The following is an 18,704-nucleotide window of genomic DNA, read 5'->3' as shown; positions in this document are numbered from 1 at the left end:
AGACCGCGAAAATATAAAAAAATCAAAATGTTGCCCAAATTTCAATCCTAGTTTCTAACAGGCCCTATGTCGCTAGAACGAGCTGGACTCAATCCTCCTCATCATCACCATCATCATCATCCTCATCCTCATCTTAATCATCATCTTCTTCTGATTCCTCTTCTTCTTCTTCTAATTTTTCAGCCTCCAATCTTATTGCGTCTTCTTTTGATTTCTCAAATGCAGTAATCAAGTTCTCCAAGCAAACCTCCGAGTGGTCCCCTTCATTTATAGTTTTAGGCATCAAATTCTCAGCAACATCGGCCGGCGTGATCCTTGCTTCATCGATCTTACAACGAATGGCTTGAAACAAAGGGTGGTCATCAATGTTCAAATAGTTCTCAGCCAGTATCTTGAACCCATCAAAGGAACAATATGCCAATTCAATATGCTTATCCATGCGACCACGTCTAATGAGTGCTGGATCCAGCTTCTCAATATGGTTGGTCGTAAAAATGATAAGTCTTTCCCCGCCAGTACTTGACCATAACCCATCAATGAAATTCAGCAGCCCTGAAAGAGTTACATCCTTGTCTCCACGTATTTCTGCCAATCTTTTCTCATACGCTTTTTCTTTCTTGCTCTGTTTTTTCTTCTTCGTCATGCGCTTGTTTGTAAGTGCGATGTTGCAATCGATATCTTCAATCACAATTATGGACTTATCAGATGTATCTAGCAAGAGTTTGCGAAGTTCACTGTTGCCTCCATGGACTGACTTTAGCTCAAGATCATTGTAGGTGTAGATAATCCACAGGGCTAGGTGGCAGGATCCTAAGCTAGGATACACCAAAGAACAAAGAGCGGTGAAGCACAAGATAGAACCAAACGGCGGAAAGAGCGAGACATCACGTGGGTGGGACGTGATGGCTTAATGGTTGTCGGGTGCGACATGACCCTTATCTTCTGACAGATCAGGCGAACAATCAGAAAGCACTCGGTCAGACGAAGGAAGATGGTCAAACAAAGGAACGAGAAGAAAGAAGGGAGACATCGTGCTAACCAGACGATTCAGACTCGGCCTCGGGTTAAGAACTATCGGTCAAACCAGAAAGTTGGGCGAGTAGTGAAGGTCTGATGGGAACAACTAAATTGATGTAATGTGACCAACATTGTAATTCTGTTGTATGTCGACCTTGGCCTATAAATACAAGGGCTAGTCGAGAGAGAGAAGCTGGTTGAGAGAGAGAAAAACAAGGCATCATACTTGAGTTGTGAGAGCTTCACCATTTGAGAAGGAGAGAACAACTTGTAACAAAAGAAGAGAAATAATAATATTCATCCTTTCACCCCGTGGACGTAGGTAATCATACCGAACCACGTATATCCTTGTGTCTACATTTGTTTGTTTATCTTCACTTTGTGTTAAACCATCTTATACTTCATTGGATGTAGTATGTGGTAAAATGCTACTACATCCTGGCGCCGACTAAGGGGACCGTCTAAGTTCTCCGGATACCTTGACTGCATGAGCCGACAGAGACGATCCAGAAGCTCCTAAAAACACTTTGCGTGTTAGTTGAGGCTATGGGATGAACTCTGCTCGGTGAAAGTCTGTGTTTGATTGTTTGGTTTAAATTCTGTTGATGTGAGTTAAGTTTTCGTCGATAAAATCGAGTCGTTAGCAAACATTTTCAGTTGGGTCGATTCCGAACAATCGACTAGTCTTGCTTGTAGGCGAGTCTTTTTTCGTGTCTTAATCTTCGTTTTCATAGTAATTTTCACACTTGTCTTCGTATTTTTATCTTAATTTTTGTCTTGCGAGTTCAACAGCGGAATACCCATAAACTCCCAAATAACATCTTTGATGTGTGGTAGAAGTTGCTTGAGGTTCCATGTTGGCTTGGGAAAATGCCAAAACAACAGCACGGTAAGATCATCGGTCGCTGGTGAAAGAATCCAAGGAATCAAGGGAAGACATCCCTTTGTAGTTCCATGGGAGTGCATAAGTCTTAGTCCAGTTTTTGCCATGACATGCTGACCTCATAAAATACGAATTTGGACCTTTTACCCACAAAGAACTAGGTGTTAATTATTTGGAGTCTAGGGAATGTAGGAAAAATTGTACTTAATGCAGAGTCGTGGTACTGAAAGCGACGTCGCGCCCTTGAAAGCGACGTAGCATGATACCCGCCTAAAAGAGACACTTAGAGTCTGAACAGGGCAAACTGGCGAGTTCAGCATGGAAGGGCAGAGGGAATCGTACTTTTGAAACTGAGTCTTAGTGTCAGTCACCTTTTTCTTCTAAAAACCGTACGTACAATAGAAACTTTTCAAAAACAGGTCAAAGTAAGGTGTTGTCTGTTTTCGCTGACGTAGCTAGGGACGACTCTCGGGCTAACAGTACACTGTGTCCGATGGCTAGCACGTCAAGGATGGGGAGAACTCTGAGGAACCGCACGATCTCCGGTAGTAACATGCAAGGAGGAGTAATTGGGACGAGGCGAGGGAGTGACGAGCATCCACCACCAGAGGAAGCACGAGCTGCTGCAAGGGGTATGCCAACTGTGGACGAGGAGATCGATCTGGGACGAGACGATGACCCATCGCCTCTGGAGCGAATCACCTCGCTCCCAAAGAGGGATGATCAAATAGATGGACTTACCACGTCAGACACATAGGATGATGAAGAAGCATTAATCCTGCATGCTCATAGACGAAACATCAGACGACAAGCTGAGTATCAAGAAGCCCTCGGGCGAGAGCAAGAACGGTTAAGGTGAGTACAACTAGGACGACAAGCGACTATCGGGGTCGATCTGGCGGCATCGACTCAGATACCCCCCACTATACCACCTCCACCACTTGTGATGACGGCACCACCCCTGCCCATTTAGGCCATCCAAATGGTCACTCTAGCCATGAGAGTACAGATCCAACACTGCTCGCGATTCTAGAAAGCCAAAGAAGGCAAGAGGCGTCTTTAAGGGATCTTCAGCAGAGGAACCTGGCTATAGAGTTCGAGAACTATCAACTACGGAACTTAAGGTCGATGTCGAGAGGATCTTCTAGTCAAGGGACATCAGGTCACCAAGGCCGAATCGGGCAAGTACCACCTTCAGTGGGACGAAGAAATTCTGGTCGATCGGGACCACTCCCGACACCACCTATCAGAGGATACGGTCCACCCGAGGATTCATCGACATACGATGAAAGGCACGAGAGGAACAATCAACAGAGAAACACAAGGTCCGACAATTCGACTAAAGCCAAGCTGAGAGAGTTCGAGGAAAATATAAGGAAGTTGCCATGAACCGGCGAAGAAGATAAGCTCGCCGAGATCATAAGTGAGGCCGAGAGGACCCTTTTCACCCAAGAGCTAGAACTAAGGGTCTTCCCACCTAAGTGCACGCTCCCCACCTTCCCATCCAGGTTCGACGGCACGGGAGACGCAGTTGAGTACTTGAAGATGTACACAATGTCTCTAATCCAATGGAAAAACCATGAGGTGGTAATGTGCAAGTTCTTCCCGGAAAGCTTGGAAGGTGAGGCATGGAAATGGTTTTACAACCTCGCACCAGGAACAATTGAAAGTTATGAGACTCTGGTCGAAGTCTTCCTAGAAACATACATGCACAACAGCAGAACATTTCATCGCCCTAGAAGAAATTCAGGAAGAGTCAAGGGATAGGGGAGTGCAAGAGGATAGTGAGGCGCCCAAGCCGACATCAGACGATGTTCAAAGGCGGTCCGAGAAGAGACCGAGTCCACCTACGCGAGGAAATGGGAAGAAGGAATGGATAGCTAAAGGAAAGATGTCGAGGCACGAGGCGAAAACGTACACTCCTTTGAATACTCCACTAGAAGAAATCTTCAAAGAGGTCGGAAAAAGGAGTGACATCATATACCCAGCTTCAAGAGGGATACAGTTCGAGGAGACTAAGGATCACCCGGAATATTGCCATAATCATCAGTATCGAGGCCACTCTACAAACAACTGTCGAGAAGTAAAAGACATCGTGCAAAACCTTATTAGAGATGGTTATCTGAGACAGTTCGTCCGACACCCAGCCCAGACGACTGCAACGCCCGATGCACCCGTCCATCTGGTCCGGATCAATAGATCCATGCAGTTTGTCAACACGATTTCGAATTCCGCCACTCAAGCGTACAATCTGAATCCTGGAATCATGTCTAGGATCCACAAGAAAGATCATAATGGGAAGGAAATTTTCAGTGTAGCAAAAGCTTTGCCTATGGAACCCTGGATGATGCGACTTATCTTTTTCTCGGCCCAGGATGTCCCGATGAATGGCCAAGCTCACAGCGATCCCTTGGTTATCACCCTGCTCATTGAGGAATGGGGGGTAAGAAGGATACTAGTATATAGTGGGAGCTCATTCGAAGTACTCTTTTACGATACATTCAAAATGATGGAGTTGTCAGATGATATACTCGTCCCATCGACATATCGTATATACGGTTTTAATGGGACCGTAACCATCCCGAAGGGCGGAGTAACTCTAAGGGTATCGGATGGAGGTGATTACCTAGATACTTTAACCACATTCTGTGTGGTGGATGTCGCCTCGCCCTATGAAGCTATTATCGGGAGACCATGGATCGCGGGAATCAAAGGAGTGGCATTGGCCTATCGTCAAAGGCTACGATTCCCAACTTACAAGGGGATAGCTGAGGTCGTAGGAGATCCACAGGCAGCCCGACAGTACATGCAGTTCGATGCCCAGATAAATGCGGAGCGGCGAGCACGACAAAGGGTATAAAAGAAAAAGGCTAAGGAAGCCAAAGTCGCAGAAGAACTAGAAAAAGTTATTTCGCAGGAGGTCATGACTTACGAAGCACAAGGGAACGAGCCTTCATAGCAATTAAAGGAGACGGCGCCGGTGAAGGAATCAGAACCAAGCTTCTCGGCCGTGGAACCTACTCGGAAGATTAATTTGGGAACTGTAGAAGAACCAAGGGTGGTAAGGATCGGGTCCTTACTATCGGACGAACAATTAAACCAGCTCGTGGTGGTGCTAAAGGAAAACATGGACGCATTCGCATGGAACATGCATGATATGGAGGGAATAGAGCCGGAGGTATGCTGTCACCATCTAAGGATCCACAAACTTCAAGCCAGTATGACAAAAGATGAGGCGAATCGCACCGGAATTACACACGGCCGTTGAGAAGGAATTAAAGAAGTTACAGGAATCGGGGATAATCAGGAAATCGCACTACCCACAGTGGATATCCAACATGCTCGCGGTACCAAAGAAAAATGGAGGAGTCAGAATCTTCATTGACTTCAGAGACCTGAACAAAGCATGTTCGAAGGACAGCTTCCCTCTCCCAAGGATCGATCAACTGGTGGAATCTATAGTGGGGCACGAGGCACTACTATTGATGGATGGATACGCGGGGTATAATCAGATCCCGTTGGCCCCAGAGGATCAAGAGCACGCCTCCTTCTTCACACCGATGGGCCTATACTGCTACACCAAGATCCCGTTTGGTCTGAAGAATGCGGGCGCCACGTATCAAAGTTTGATGGGCGACATGTTTGAAGAAAAGATCCACAACACCATCGAGGTCTATGTAGACGATATGATAGTAAAATAACCCTAGCATATATAACCCCAAAATAGACCTAACCCTAATCATTTTCACTCCCCTCTTCTATTCCTTCTACCCGCACCACCACCAACTCCACTGCCGCTCCACCGTACCACCATGTCCGCCACCACCAACTCTGCCACAACCACACCACCTTCTTTATCATCACCACCACCTACCCACATGGTAACTTTCAATCAACTTCATCAACATCACACGATTTCAGTGACATGTGGAATTGATGAGAATGATTGCATGTTATCAATCGAAGCTAGAAAAGGCATGGGAAGGAGCAGTGAAGTCAGAGGAAGGATGGGTCAGCGATTGATTGAAGAAATTGCGCCATCAAAGTAAGATTTTACGAAACCCTAATTTCTCAATTTTTGGGATTTTTATAGAAAACCCTAATTTCTGTTAGGAGAAGCAATGAATTAGTTATGGGTTCAATTTGTACTGTCAAAAATTAGGTAAATCATATACCTAATTTCACTGTTTGAATTTGGGTATTTTTCTATAAACCCTAAATTGGGTATTGGGTATAAAAGGGAACTGTGGGTTTGTGTGTGAGGTTTTATGCTGGACTAGCCAGTGTCCAGGACTGTGAAGTTCTGTTAATGTTCAATTTCAGTTTCAAATCAATTTTAGTTAATTTTCAATTTTTGTTTTATTTCATGTTTAATTCCATGTTCATTTAATTTATGTTCTTGTAATTTCTGTTTGTTTCTAATTTCAATTTAGTTTTGTGTTTAATGTTAGTTCACTGTTATGTTTAGTGTTTAAGGTTTAGTTCCTCAACTGTTGTTTCAATTCACTGTCAAGAAGTGATGGAATGTTAGGCTAGAAGCCTTAGAGCATTGTGTTGATTGAGCATTGGGGAGAAACTAGTGCTCACTAGTGACTGTGAGCAAACTAGTTCTCTTCCCACTCTAGTAGTATGCCTAGGCTCACCTTCACCATCTCACCTTCACCATCTCCCCTGCCCTTGGCTTAGGCCTTGGTTTACTTCCATTGTTCTTGTTTAGTTTCATTGCACTGTCACTTTTCCTCATTCCTTCACTGCCACTGTTTTACTTTCACTTGTCCTTCATTTTGTTTGCTATTTGCTCCTGCTACTTCAACTACTCCTTGTTCTGCTGCTGCTACTACTTGCTGTTGTTGTGCTGCTGCTGTGCATTGTTGTGCTGCTGCTGTGCACTGCTTTCTTTCCCCTGCTGTGCAGTACTGCTGCTGCTGCTGCTTTCTTTTCCTTGCTGCTGCTGCTGCAACTGGGCTGCTTTCCACTGCTGCTGCTGCAACTGAGTTTGGCTCACAGCATAAGCCCAGTCCAGGTTAAAAGGCCAAGAGCCCATTAATTGTTCAAGGATCAAGATCCCAGTTCAGTGCTTGACCACAAGCCCAGTTCATTGCTTGGCTATAGGTCCAGTTCAATAACAATCCCAAGTTCATTATCAAGCCCAGTTCAATTCATTTCAAGACCACTGAGCCCAGTAACTTCATTACCAAGGCTCAGTTCACTTCAAAGGCCCAAGGCCCAAAGCACTTCATTATCACACAAGCCCATAGTCCAAAACAGAAGCTTAATCAAAGCCCATTGGTACTCATAACCCATTGGTACCCAAAGTCCATTGGTACCCAAAGCCCAACAATAGCCATTTAAAGTCCAAAATAGCTAGAAACTCCAAACACACCTAGTCTCTGTGGATCGACCCGTACTTGCACGAGCTACAACCGACGACCGTGCACTTGCGGTATTACTGTAGGCCCGCGTTTCATTTCGCTTAATTTTCACGCTTTCCCGGGTCCACCAAGTTTTTGGCGCCGCTGCCGGGGATTGGTGCTATGTTTTTCTTGTAGTTTTATTAGCTATTTTTGTATTTCATTTCATCGCACTTGCATCTGCATCTGCTTCACTTCATTTGCTGTTGGACCTGCTGTTCTGAACCTGTTTTTCCTCTGCTGGGACGCCACCAAGGAAAAGAACCAAAGCCCAACTGGGTTTTTGCAACAATATCAGAGCAGCTGGGCTGTGCTTAAAAGGTAACCCATTTAAGAGAACCCGAATTGTGGGCTTCCAATTTTTAATTGTGGGCTTGCAATATTAAAGCCAATTTTTGGGCTTCTCTTATTTTCTGTTGGGTTTGTAATAATTTATTTGTGGGCTTGTTTGTTTAATTTGTGGGCTTGTGTATTTAATTTTTGTGGGCTTGTTTAAATTGGACTTGTATTTTGTATTCTGGGTTTAAACCCAGCTGAGCTTGTGACCGATCACGCTAGGTTAACTCGTTAATGGGCCGAGTACCCAAATTCTAGGCCGAGATTTTGGACTCAGTTTCACCAAACGTTTTCAAACCAGCTGAGCCACAGCAAACACAAAACCAACAGTGGGCGTGCTCCCATTTCAAAAACCAAATTTTATTTTCTTCATTTTATTGTTCTTAAAAAAAAAAAAAAAAAAAAAAAATATTAAATTACTTTCTCCCATTCAAAAACCAAATTTTACTTGCTCCCATTTTTACAACCAAATTTTTTCCTCTTTATCCCATTAAAACCAAACTTGCTCCCAAAATTTTAAAAAAAAAAAAAAACCAAAATTTTCTTTTGCTCCCAATTTTAAAACCAAATTTCTACTTTGCTCCCATTTTTAAACCAAATTTTCTTTTTCAAATATATCCCATCAAAACCAAAATTTTCCCATAAAAAACCAAAATTTTGAAAACCCATTAAAACCAAATAGCGGGCTTGGTGTCTTTTCAAAATGGGCCAACCTCGTGCTCTCCATGAATACATGTATCCCTCAATAAAAATTCCATTATCATGTATTGTATTACCTCAAACCAATAACCCTTTTAAAATAAATGCAAGCATGATACAAATACTTCCTATATTTCGAGGGTTCGATTCTGAGAACCCCTATACTCATGTAAGAGAGTTTGAACAAATTTGTCGGACTATGCAACCTGATCATATGTCTGAAGACTCTCTGAAATTGCGTTTGTTTACATTTTCTTTAAAGGAAAGGGCCAAAACATGGTTTTACGGTTTGAGACCACAATCAATCAACACTTGGGACCAACTCACAGATCTATTTTTCAAAAAATTCTTTCCACATCATAGGACCATCGCTATTCGTCAAAGTATCAATTGTTTAGTCCAATTGGATGAGGAAACTGTTTTTCACTATTTTGAACGTTTTAATGATTTGTTGAGCGAATGTCCGCACCATGGATTTGAGAAGTGGAGACTTGTCGTCATCCTCTATGAGGGACTAGACTTTAAATCTCGAACCATGGTTGAGTCTATGTGTAATGGTGAGTTTATTGATAAATCTGTGGATGATGCATGGAATTTTTTAGCCGAGATTGCAGAGAAAACCCATCAATGGGAATCCGTTAGGGAAACAGGAACAACACCACATGATATGAGTCACCCCCATGAATTAGAGTTTTATTCTTGTAATAGCTCCGACCTTAGGATTGAAAATTTTCCTAGATTGCAAAATCCCTATCATGATGATGATGATGATTATGATGTTATGTTAGAAGAACATGTCTATACTGAAAATGTTATGGAACCTTTGGGTTCAAATACATTAGGCTTCTCTGCCCCGACCTTAATCCATGATATTTCTTCTAGTATTCCATGTGATGTTTCCCCTGATGTGCCGATACACGAGAATCAATCTGTTGATGATGTTGATGATTCTGATTGTGATCTTGCCAATTTGATTGATGATTGTGAGCATGATGTGACATGTGTAGATGAGTTAGGAGATTTTGATTTGATTGATAATGATATGCCTATTCTTCTACCTAAGTCACAATCTGATGGCCTTCCACCCAACCTAGATTTGGTTTGTACCCATATTGTCAAACCGATTTTTCTGAAAATTCCTAATCTAGGATTGGAACTGTATGCTTCCCAAGTCCTTTTGGACTATTTTGCTTCTAAGTATAATATCTTTGAGGAACCACAGTTGGAAATTGCATGTTTGCCCGTCCGTAGCACAGTTCACTTTGAGCTAGACCTTGTGCATGATGAACCCCCAAAACTGCGAGATTTTGTTTCCAAAATTTTATCCGTTGAAAAATCCAGGTTTGGGGGTAGCTCATTTTGTTTCACAGCTTCACTTGCATGCCTACCATATTATTATTGTGTGAAGCTGTTGAAACCTTTACACTTTGTCTTTTGGGTTGATCCTCAACTCTTTAGATTGTTAGTGTATGGTGAATTTTTTGTATATAATCCAGTAGATACAATTTCTTAAAACCCTTTTTATTCCTTTTGTATATATTTTGCTAATCCAATATGATCTCGGCTGAAATATGTTGGATTTTTTTTTTTCCTTGAATAACGGAGTTTTAATTCTGCTTTCGCCGAAATCGGGTATTCTCTCTCCTTTTACTCTACTCAGCATGTCCCTTTCCATATGTTGCATTTTAATTATTTCCATATTTTGAAACATTGAGGACAATGTTTAGTTTAGGTTTGGGGGTGAAAAGTAGATACCACGATAATATGCCATAATTGAAAACAAAACTCCTTCTTTTTGAAAAAAAAAATTGAAAAATCAAAATAAAAAATTAAAAAATTAAAAAATTAAAAAAAATCATAAAAATGGAGCTCATTTACCTTGAAATGTTGACTCTTGTGCAAATATGTAATTATTAGGAGTCTTAGTCTAGATATTTAGGCACCCTGATTCTAGCACAATTCACATAGTGATAAGAAATTTGCACGCGCACGATCTACCAATACATGTATGGCCTCGATCTTCAAGGTGTTTGATAGGAAGTTACGATTGCCAATCACTTTAGAATACTGAACGAAACTTGACTAGCTTGTCCTTTGGTTGGTTGGGATAGAAGGTGGAGGTTACATTAAGAAAGACAACCATCGAATTTAACTGGGTGCATCAAAAAGGGCTACCTCTTGCAAAGTGTCATGTAATCTTTTGTTTCCTTTTGTATTATCAAAAGTGTTTCCTTGTTCAAAAAAAAAAAAAAAAAAAAAAAAAAAAAAAAAAAAAAAAAACGATGTATATATTCAGAAAAAAAAAAAAAAAAAAAAACAAAAAAAAAAATCAAGTATTTATCAATTCCATCCTCTCTTGTTCCAAAAATAAAAGAGAGTAGTCAATGTAAATAAGAGTCATGTAAAGAGTCATCTTTTGTTGTTTCATTGTAATAAGCAAGGAGGGTGTATGCCATTGATGTACAACGCGAGTAATTGTGAAATACCTCCAACTCATTTACAATTCTCGTAAAGTCCGGACAGCTAGCTAGATTTCGACCTTGGTTCTTAGCCGGAGAAACTATCTCTTGGTGATTAGTAGTCATAACTTCAGATCTTTCTTTACACATGTGTAGATACACTTTACACTCTTATCACATGTCTTTTTTTGTTATCAGTGCTAGGATTGTGCCTTCGATAGCTAGATTGACATCTCCATTTTGCTGTGAGCTTAACTGACTTGCACATGTCACATTTGATGGAATCTGAGCTTATATTTTGACCTAGAACTTTGTAGGTACGTTCTAAGAAAACCTTCACGAGACTTCAACTCGTCCACTAGGGACACTTAGTGGTTTAAAAGGCTTAGTGCATACGCTAAATGCATTCGAGAGACCAGCGACAGTGGTATAGTTAGGATTTCCTTAGTTTTGTTTTACTTGAGGACAAGTAAAATTCAGGTTTGGGGGTATTTGATGAGTGCCAAATAATGTATATATCTATCCCTTTTTGTTGGCATTTAACTCATCTTTTGTGCAGTAATTCTACATTTTATCCCATATTCTGTATTTTCATTGTTTTCAAGAATAAATATTTTTCTTACTTAATTTTGCATTTTTAGGTAATAAATAAAGTCTGGATGACTTGCGGAGCGGAAAAGAGCAGAAAAGTAGTGAAAAGCCGGGAGGAATTACGCAAGGAAGCCGTGAAGAATGATGTGCGGAAGACCAAAAGGGTAGAAATGGGCTTGAAGAAGAAGAATTGATCTTAAAGAAGAAGTGGGCTCTAGATTGTCCAAGCCCAAAACTCATTTCTCAAACCCAAATTCTAAACCCAAAGCCTAAAACCCAAATCCATTCCCGCCTCCGCCTGTAGCCGTCAGATTGGATCTCAGCTGAATCCAATGGTCGCTTCAGTAAAGTGCATCAAAATCCGAGGTTCTTGTCAAACACCATAGTGCTTAAATTCCAAGCCTTCAGATTAGATTGCCTTTGAATCCACGGTCGCTCCTATGCCTGTGCATCAAATATCGATACTCCCGCTAAACACTACAGCACCTAACCTCGATCTTCGCCGTTAACTTCGTTGTATTTTACATCCAACGGTTGCTACACTCTGTTCCATCTCACCGTCCGATCCACCTACCATCTCCATATCCTAAGGCTTCAGCTTGCGATACATCAAACTTTTTTGTACCGACTCACACCGAAATAACCCTAGCATATATAATCCCAAAATAGACCTAACCCTAATCATTTTCACTCCCCTCTTCTCTTCCTTCTACCCGCACCACCACCAACTCCACTGCCGCTCCACCGTACCACCATGTCCGCCACCACCAACTCTGCCACAACCACACCACCTTCTTTATCATCACCACCACCTACCGCACATGGTAACTTTCAATCAACTTCATCAACATCACACGATTCAGTGACGTGTGGAATTGATGAGAATGATTGCATGTTATCAATCGAAGCTAGAAAAGGCATGGGAAGGAGCAGTGAAGTCAGAGGAAGGATGGGTCAGCGATTGATTGAAGAAATTGCGCCATCAAAGTAAGATTTTATGAAACCCTAATTTCTCAATTTTTGGGATTTTTATAGAAAACCCTAATTTCTGTTAGGAGAAGCAATGAATTAGTTATGGGTTCAATTTGTACTGTCAAAAATTAGGTAAATCATATACCTAATTTCACTGTTTGAATTTGGGTATTTTTCTATAAACCCTAAATTGGGTATTGGGTATAAAAGGGAACTGTGGGTTTGTGTGTGAGGTTTTATGCTGGACTAGCCAGTGTCCAGGACTGTGAAGTTATGTTAATGTTCAATTTCAGTTTCAAATCAATTTTAGTTAATTTTCAATTTCTGTTTTATTTCATGTTTAATTCCATGTTCATTTAATTTATGTTCTTGTAATTTCTGTTTGTTTCTAATTTCAATTTAGTTTTGTGTTTAATGTTAGTTCACTGTTATGTTTAGTGTTTAAGGTTTAGTTCCTCAACTGTTGTTTCAATTCACTGTCAAGAAGTGATGGAATGTTAGGCTAGAAGCCTTAGAGCATTGTGTTGATTGAGCATTGGGGAGAAACTGGTGCTCACTAGTGACTGTGAGCAAACTAGTTCTCTTCCCACTCTAGTAGTATGCCTAGGCTCACCTTCACCATCTCACCTTCACCATCTCCCCTGCCCTTGGCTTAGGCCTTGGTTTTCTTCCATTGTTCTTGTTTAGTTTCATTGCACTGTCACTTTTCCTCATTCCTTCACTGCCACTGTTTTACTTTCACTTGTCCTTCATTTTGTTTGCTATTTGCTCCTGCTACTTCAACTACTCCTTGTTCTGCTGCTGCTACTACTTGCTGTTGTTGTGCTGCTGCTGTGCATTGTTGTGCTGCTGCTGTGCACTGCTTTCTTTCCCCTGCTGTGCAGTACTGCTGCTGCTTTCTTTTCCTTGCTGCTGCTGCTGCAACTGGGCTGCTTTCCACTGCTGCTGCTGCAACTGAGTTTGGCTCACAGCATAAGCCCAGTCCAGGTTAAAAAGCCAAGAGCCCATTAATTGTTCAAGGATCAAGAGCCCAGTTCAGTGCTTGACCACAAGCCCAGTTCATTGCTTGTCTATAGGTCCAGTTCAATAACAAGCCCAAGTTCATTATCAAGCCCAGTTCAATTCATTTCAAGACCACTGAGCCCAGTAACTTCATTACCAAGGCTCAGTTCACTTCAAAGGCCCAAGGCCCAAAGCACTTCATTATCACACAAGCCCATAGTCCAAAACAGAAGCTTAATCAAAGCCCATTGGTACTCATAACCCATTGGTACCCAAAGTCCATTGGTACCCAAAGCCCAACAATAGCCATTTAAAGCCCAAAATAGCTAGAAACTCCAAACACACCCAGTCTCTGTGGATCGACCCGTACTTGCACGAGCTACAACCGACGACCGTGCACTTGCGGTATTACTGTAGGCCCGTGTTTAATTTCGCTTAATTTTCACGCTTTCCCGGGTCCACCAGTACTACAAAGACCCGAGCCATCGGAGGTTCTCACGCTATATCTCGGTGCAACTTCATATGCTATCAGTGCAGTCTTAGTCCGAAATGAAGGGAGCGAGGAAAAGCATGTTTACTTCATCATCAAAACATTAAGTCCCGCCGAGAAAAATTACACAAGGATGGAGCAGATGATTTTAGCACTAGCTTTCGCCACTCTGAAGTTAAGAACATACTTCCAAGCCCACCGGATCCGCGTGCTCACAAAATCACCTATTGAAGCAATACTCGACAATGCCAGACGGTCAGAGAGGATATCCAAATGGGGGCACAAATCAAACAATTCAACGTCTTCTACGAAATGAGAACAACAGTGAAGGCACAAGTGGTGGGCAGATTTTTTGGCAGATTTTCCACTAAGTGACGAAAATGAAGTCGAGGACATACTCGGGATGGAAGAAGATCGAGAAGACTAGGCCGACTTACTCGAGGCAAGTAGCCCATCACGTTGGGAAGTATTCGTCGACGGGGTGTCAAACAAAGATGGATCGGGACTTGGGATAGCCTTTACCACGCCGAAGGGACGAAAATTGGTCCATTCATTTAGATTAGAATTTAAGGCGACAAACAACGTCACCGAGTACGAAGCTGCGATTCACGCCCCGAGATTAATCGTCGAGATGGGCCTGCATGATGTAAGGCTAACTAGTGACTCACAGTTGGTGATCCGAAAAATCACGGGCAAATATGGCATCCACGACCCAATTTTGCAGAAGTACTGGGAGCTCGCCCAATTCTATATCGACCAGATCCGCAGCATCAAATTCCACCACATATGCAGAAAAGACAATCGACACTCGGACGCATTGGCATACATTGCCTCCCATCTCGTAGACCCAAGTGTGGAGGTTATTCGTGTCATGAGACTCCTCGCCCCATCCATACCAGAGATGCCCGAGATACCTGTCGACATGGCTGTCAATACGGCCGATAGATATCCAGACGGATATTGGAGAAAGCCGATTCAATCATACTTGGAGACAGGCGAGTTACCCAAGGGGCGACCCGAGATCAACAAAATCAAAAGCATATCAGCCGTTTATGAACTGAGGGATGGAATCCTATACATAAAATCGTACTTGGTACCCTTCTTAAGATGTTTAAGCAAGGAAGAAGGCCATACAATTTTGAATGAACTACACTATGGAGCAGCCGGGAATCACAGCTCGGGACGAAGTCTGTCATCAAGAGCGAAAACGATGGGATACTTCTGGCCGTACATGAATGATGATGCAAAACAAATGGAACAAGCTTGCGAAGAGTGTCATCGGTTTGGAAAGAAGATACATGCGCCATCTGTAACTCTAAACTCGGTGGTAAGCCCTTGGCCCTTTGCCAAGTGGGGGATCGATATCGTGCGACCATTACACATGGGATCGGGGAAGAGAAAATACATGATAGTAGCGACGAACTACTTAACTAAATGGGTGGAGGCGGCACCACTGAGGCACATCCGTGACAAGGACGTCTTCAGGTTCATTCGGGAGCACATCATATGTCGTTTTGGAGTACCAGCAGCTATCGTCTCGGATAATGGAAAACAGCTCCATGGGGAAAACATCGACCTACTGTTTAACACCTACGACATCATAAAGAGCAAGTCTACCCCCATATACCCTCAAAGTAATGGGCAAGCCGAGATCACAAATAAAACTATCGCCAACAATATGAAGAAAAAACTAGATGGAGAATATGGTGATTGGTGCGAAGAACTCTACAATGTTTTATGGGACTATCGAACCACTCGAAGGGAAGCCGCAGGGCTATCACCTTTCATGTTAACTTATGGAACCGAAGCAATACTACCAACTGAAGCGGTGATACCCACCACAAGAACTGAAGCCTGGAGGCGAAACATATCGACAGATCTAATAGTAGCCAAACTCGATGACTTGGAGGAAACAAGGGATATGGCATTGCAAAAAATGGAGAATTACCAAAGGAGATTACAATGAGAATACAACAAACGGGTTCGACCAAGAGAGTTTCAACCGGGGCAGTTAGTGTTGAAATACCTAGCCGATTGGGAACGTGACAAAAAGTGCGGTAAACTACGGTAAGGTTGGGAGGACCATACACAATCGTTTCTAAAGCTGGCGAGGGAGCTTATCGATTACTCAAACCAGACGGCAAACCCGAGTTTGTGGAACGCTCAACATATGAAACTCTATTACCCATGAGGGGTTCGAGGGAAACATGAAAACATACTTGTCATTAATTTCTTTAAAACCGCGAGGGGTAGGAAATATGGCATGAGCGACCAATGGTCATTCGTACTCGGGGAAAATCCAGTGAGGAAGTGTCGAGGTGACTTACACTCGAATGGTCATTCGTACTTGGGGCAAAGCCAGTGCGGAGGTGCCGAGGTGACTTACAGTCGACTGGGTATTCGATACTCGGGGCAGTGGCAGTGAGCAAGTGCCGAGGTAGCCTAAGGGTACTGGTTGTTGGAAGCCAGATACCAAAGGTTGTTAAGATATGATTTCTTCTCAGCTAAGTAACCTACTTACATCTGAAAGGTTACCCAACCGCAGGTGGCCGTGATCACTTGCCCGAGTTGGTTGATCGATAACCACTCGGGATTATCGGGCCTAGACCTAGGGCGACTATAACCCTTCCACTGAATCTAAAAGATAGTGATGAGATACCTCAACTGGGACATGGCATAGGGCCCGATGACCCTCCTTGTTGAGTGTGTTCGACAAAAAATGAACTAATAACCAACACATGTGATATCAAATGCAGGTGCGAAACATAAACAACAAGATAAGGCTGAAATTATCAAGAGAATTGTCAACACAATGGAAAAGGTGAAAATTATCAAGGAAAATAGGAAAAGAAAAACAAGCTTGGCGACGCAGCACCTCATTTAAAGAAATTGTTCAAAGAAGCATGAGACAAGTGTTCAAACGGATTACAACTAGCAATAAAGGGCAAATTAGTGGCGCAGCACTACAAAAGGCGTGATCAACTCCTGGGTGGAACAACACCGACCCCTCCCTTCCTCTGAGCAACCTCGCGGCGCTTTTGCGCGATGTACTTGTTCACACCGTCCTTGATCGCCTCAGCAAGCTCACTCTGATGAGCGTTTCTCTCTTCCACAATCTGCTGAGAAAGCTGCTCATACCTCGACTCGGCGGCGTGGATCTTAGCATTCGTTTCACCTTTAGCCTTTTTCCACTGCTCCACCTCTTTCCCGAGGTTGTGCACATCTCGCTCCAGATCCTTAGCACGACCCTGCTCGGCTGCAACAAAACATTATAAGCATGTTAAAAACGGAATATAGCAGAACACAGAGTAAAAACAACAAATTAATTCGGTCTAAGGCCACCCCAGCATGCACTCCAGAGACCTGATAGGGTTGACTCCACGGACTTGGACAACTCGTCTTCGGCCTTAGAAAGCTTCAAAGTTAACTCATTATAGTATTGTTCATTGAACTCGTTCGAAGGGAAGTATTTCTTGTGATCACTCCACTCGGCCATCTGATGATTGTAGGACAATTGTAGCATCGATAACTGGGCTTGGGTCCACTCTAAGTCACTAGACAGCTTATCAAAACCCTTGGTCCTTTCAAGAAGATCTCGGTTGGACTGCTCGGCCACAGCTTTTTTCCTCAAAATTCGTCGCCGATCTTCATGAAGATCTCGATTTTGAAGCCTAAGGGAACCCTTATGACTCTCCATATTATCGGCTAGTAACGTTTTATCACCAGCAAGTCTTTGAAACATGCCCAAGCGAGCCCGTAAGTTATCTATCTCTTCAGGGACATAGTCAAACAGGCGATATATGTCCAATTCCTCTTGGAGTTGATGGATCTCGGCCTCTTTTCGGTCTATCTTCCCATCCTTATTGGAGATTCGTTGTCGAAGATTCTCCACAAGATATTTCTCGATATCCCATTTTCTCTTCATAAACCTATACTCCGAAGAAGCGTCTATATCTATACTAGATATTTCGGCTAGAAGAACAATAATTGACTCAGGACATTGGTACGAAGAACTCAATCAACACAACTATTATAAACAATATACCTTGCACATCGGCGAGTTTGATCTCCAGATCACGAGATCGTTCCTTCTCCTGTTGTAGAGCAGCCTCCAGCTTCCTAATCTCTTGTCGGTGGAGAGCAGCCTCCAACCTCGACCGATTCAACGCCTACAAATTCCATCCCAATGCGAGATTTGTAGGGTCCGTGATGAGTGCCAAATATTGTATATATCTATCCCTTTTTGTTGGCATTTAACTCATCTTTTATGCATTAATTCTACATTTTATCCCATATTCTGTATTTTCATTGTTTTAAAGAATAAATATTTTTATTAATTAATTTTGCATTTTTAGGTAATAAATAAAGTTCGGATGAGTCGCGGAGCGAAAAGAGCAGAAAAGTAGTGAAAAGACGGGAGAAATTACGCAAGGAAGCCGCGAAGAATGGTGCGCACAACCTCATTTTCTACACACAAAAGCGCCTCCGTTCTCAGCCATCAGATCATTTCTCAGAAGCATCCGACGGTCGCTCCTTGCTGAGCATCAAAATCTGATGTCTCTGCCAAGCACCACAGCGCTGAAATTCCAAGCCTTCAGATTAGATGGTAGTTGAATCCAACGGTCGCTCCCTTGCTGTGCATCAAAGTTTGATATCTCCGACTAACACTACAGTACCTAACTCCATCAAGTACCGTTTATTTTGTTGTATCATATAATCCAACGGTCGCTCATCGCTTACCTCCGCATCACCGTCCGATCTACCTACCATCTCCGAATCTCGCAGCTCAGAGTCACAGAACATCAAGACTCGATGCATTCGCCTTACACCCTAGTACCCGAGCC

The 18,704-nt window shown here is 42.7% G+C and overlaps 1 protein-coding gene across 1 annotated transcript in view; it reads right to left on the bottom strand.

The window, feature by feature from the left end:
* LOC113328553 (AAA-ATPase ASD, mitochondrial-like) overlaps positions 1–18,704 on the bottom strand; it is a 30,224-nt gene that overhangs the window by 1,321 nt on the left and 10,199 nt on the right. Inside the window, exons 2-3 of the mRNA XM_026575632.1 lie at positions 12,122–12,129; positions 185–754 (exon numbers count right to left, since the gene is read on the bottom strand). Coding sequence (XP_026431417.1) covers positions 185–754; positions 12,122–12,129 — 578 coding nt within the window. The remainder of the gene's footprint in view (positions 1–184; positions 755–12,121; positions 12,130–18,704) is intronic.

The sequence above is a fragment of the Papaver somniferum genome, unplaced genomic scaffold, assembly GCF_003573695.1.
Source record: "Papaver somniferum cultivar HN1 unplaced genomic scaffold, ASM357369v1 unplaced-scaffold_11, whole genome shotgun sequence".
In the NCBI taxonomy this organism is placed as follows: Eukaryota; Viridiplantae; Streptophyta; class Magnoliopsida; order Ranunculales; family Papaveraceae; genus Papaver; species Papaver somniferum.
The sequence above is the reverse complement of the archived record's forward strand: the minus strand, read 5'-3'. Positions and strand labels throughout refer to the sequence as shown.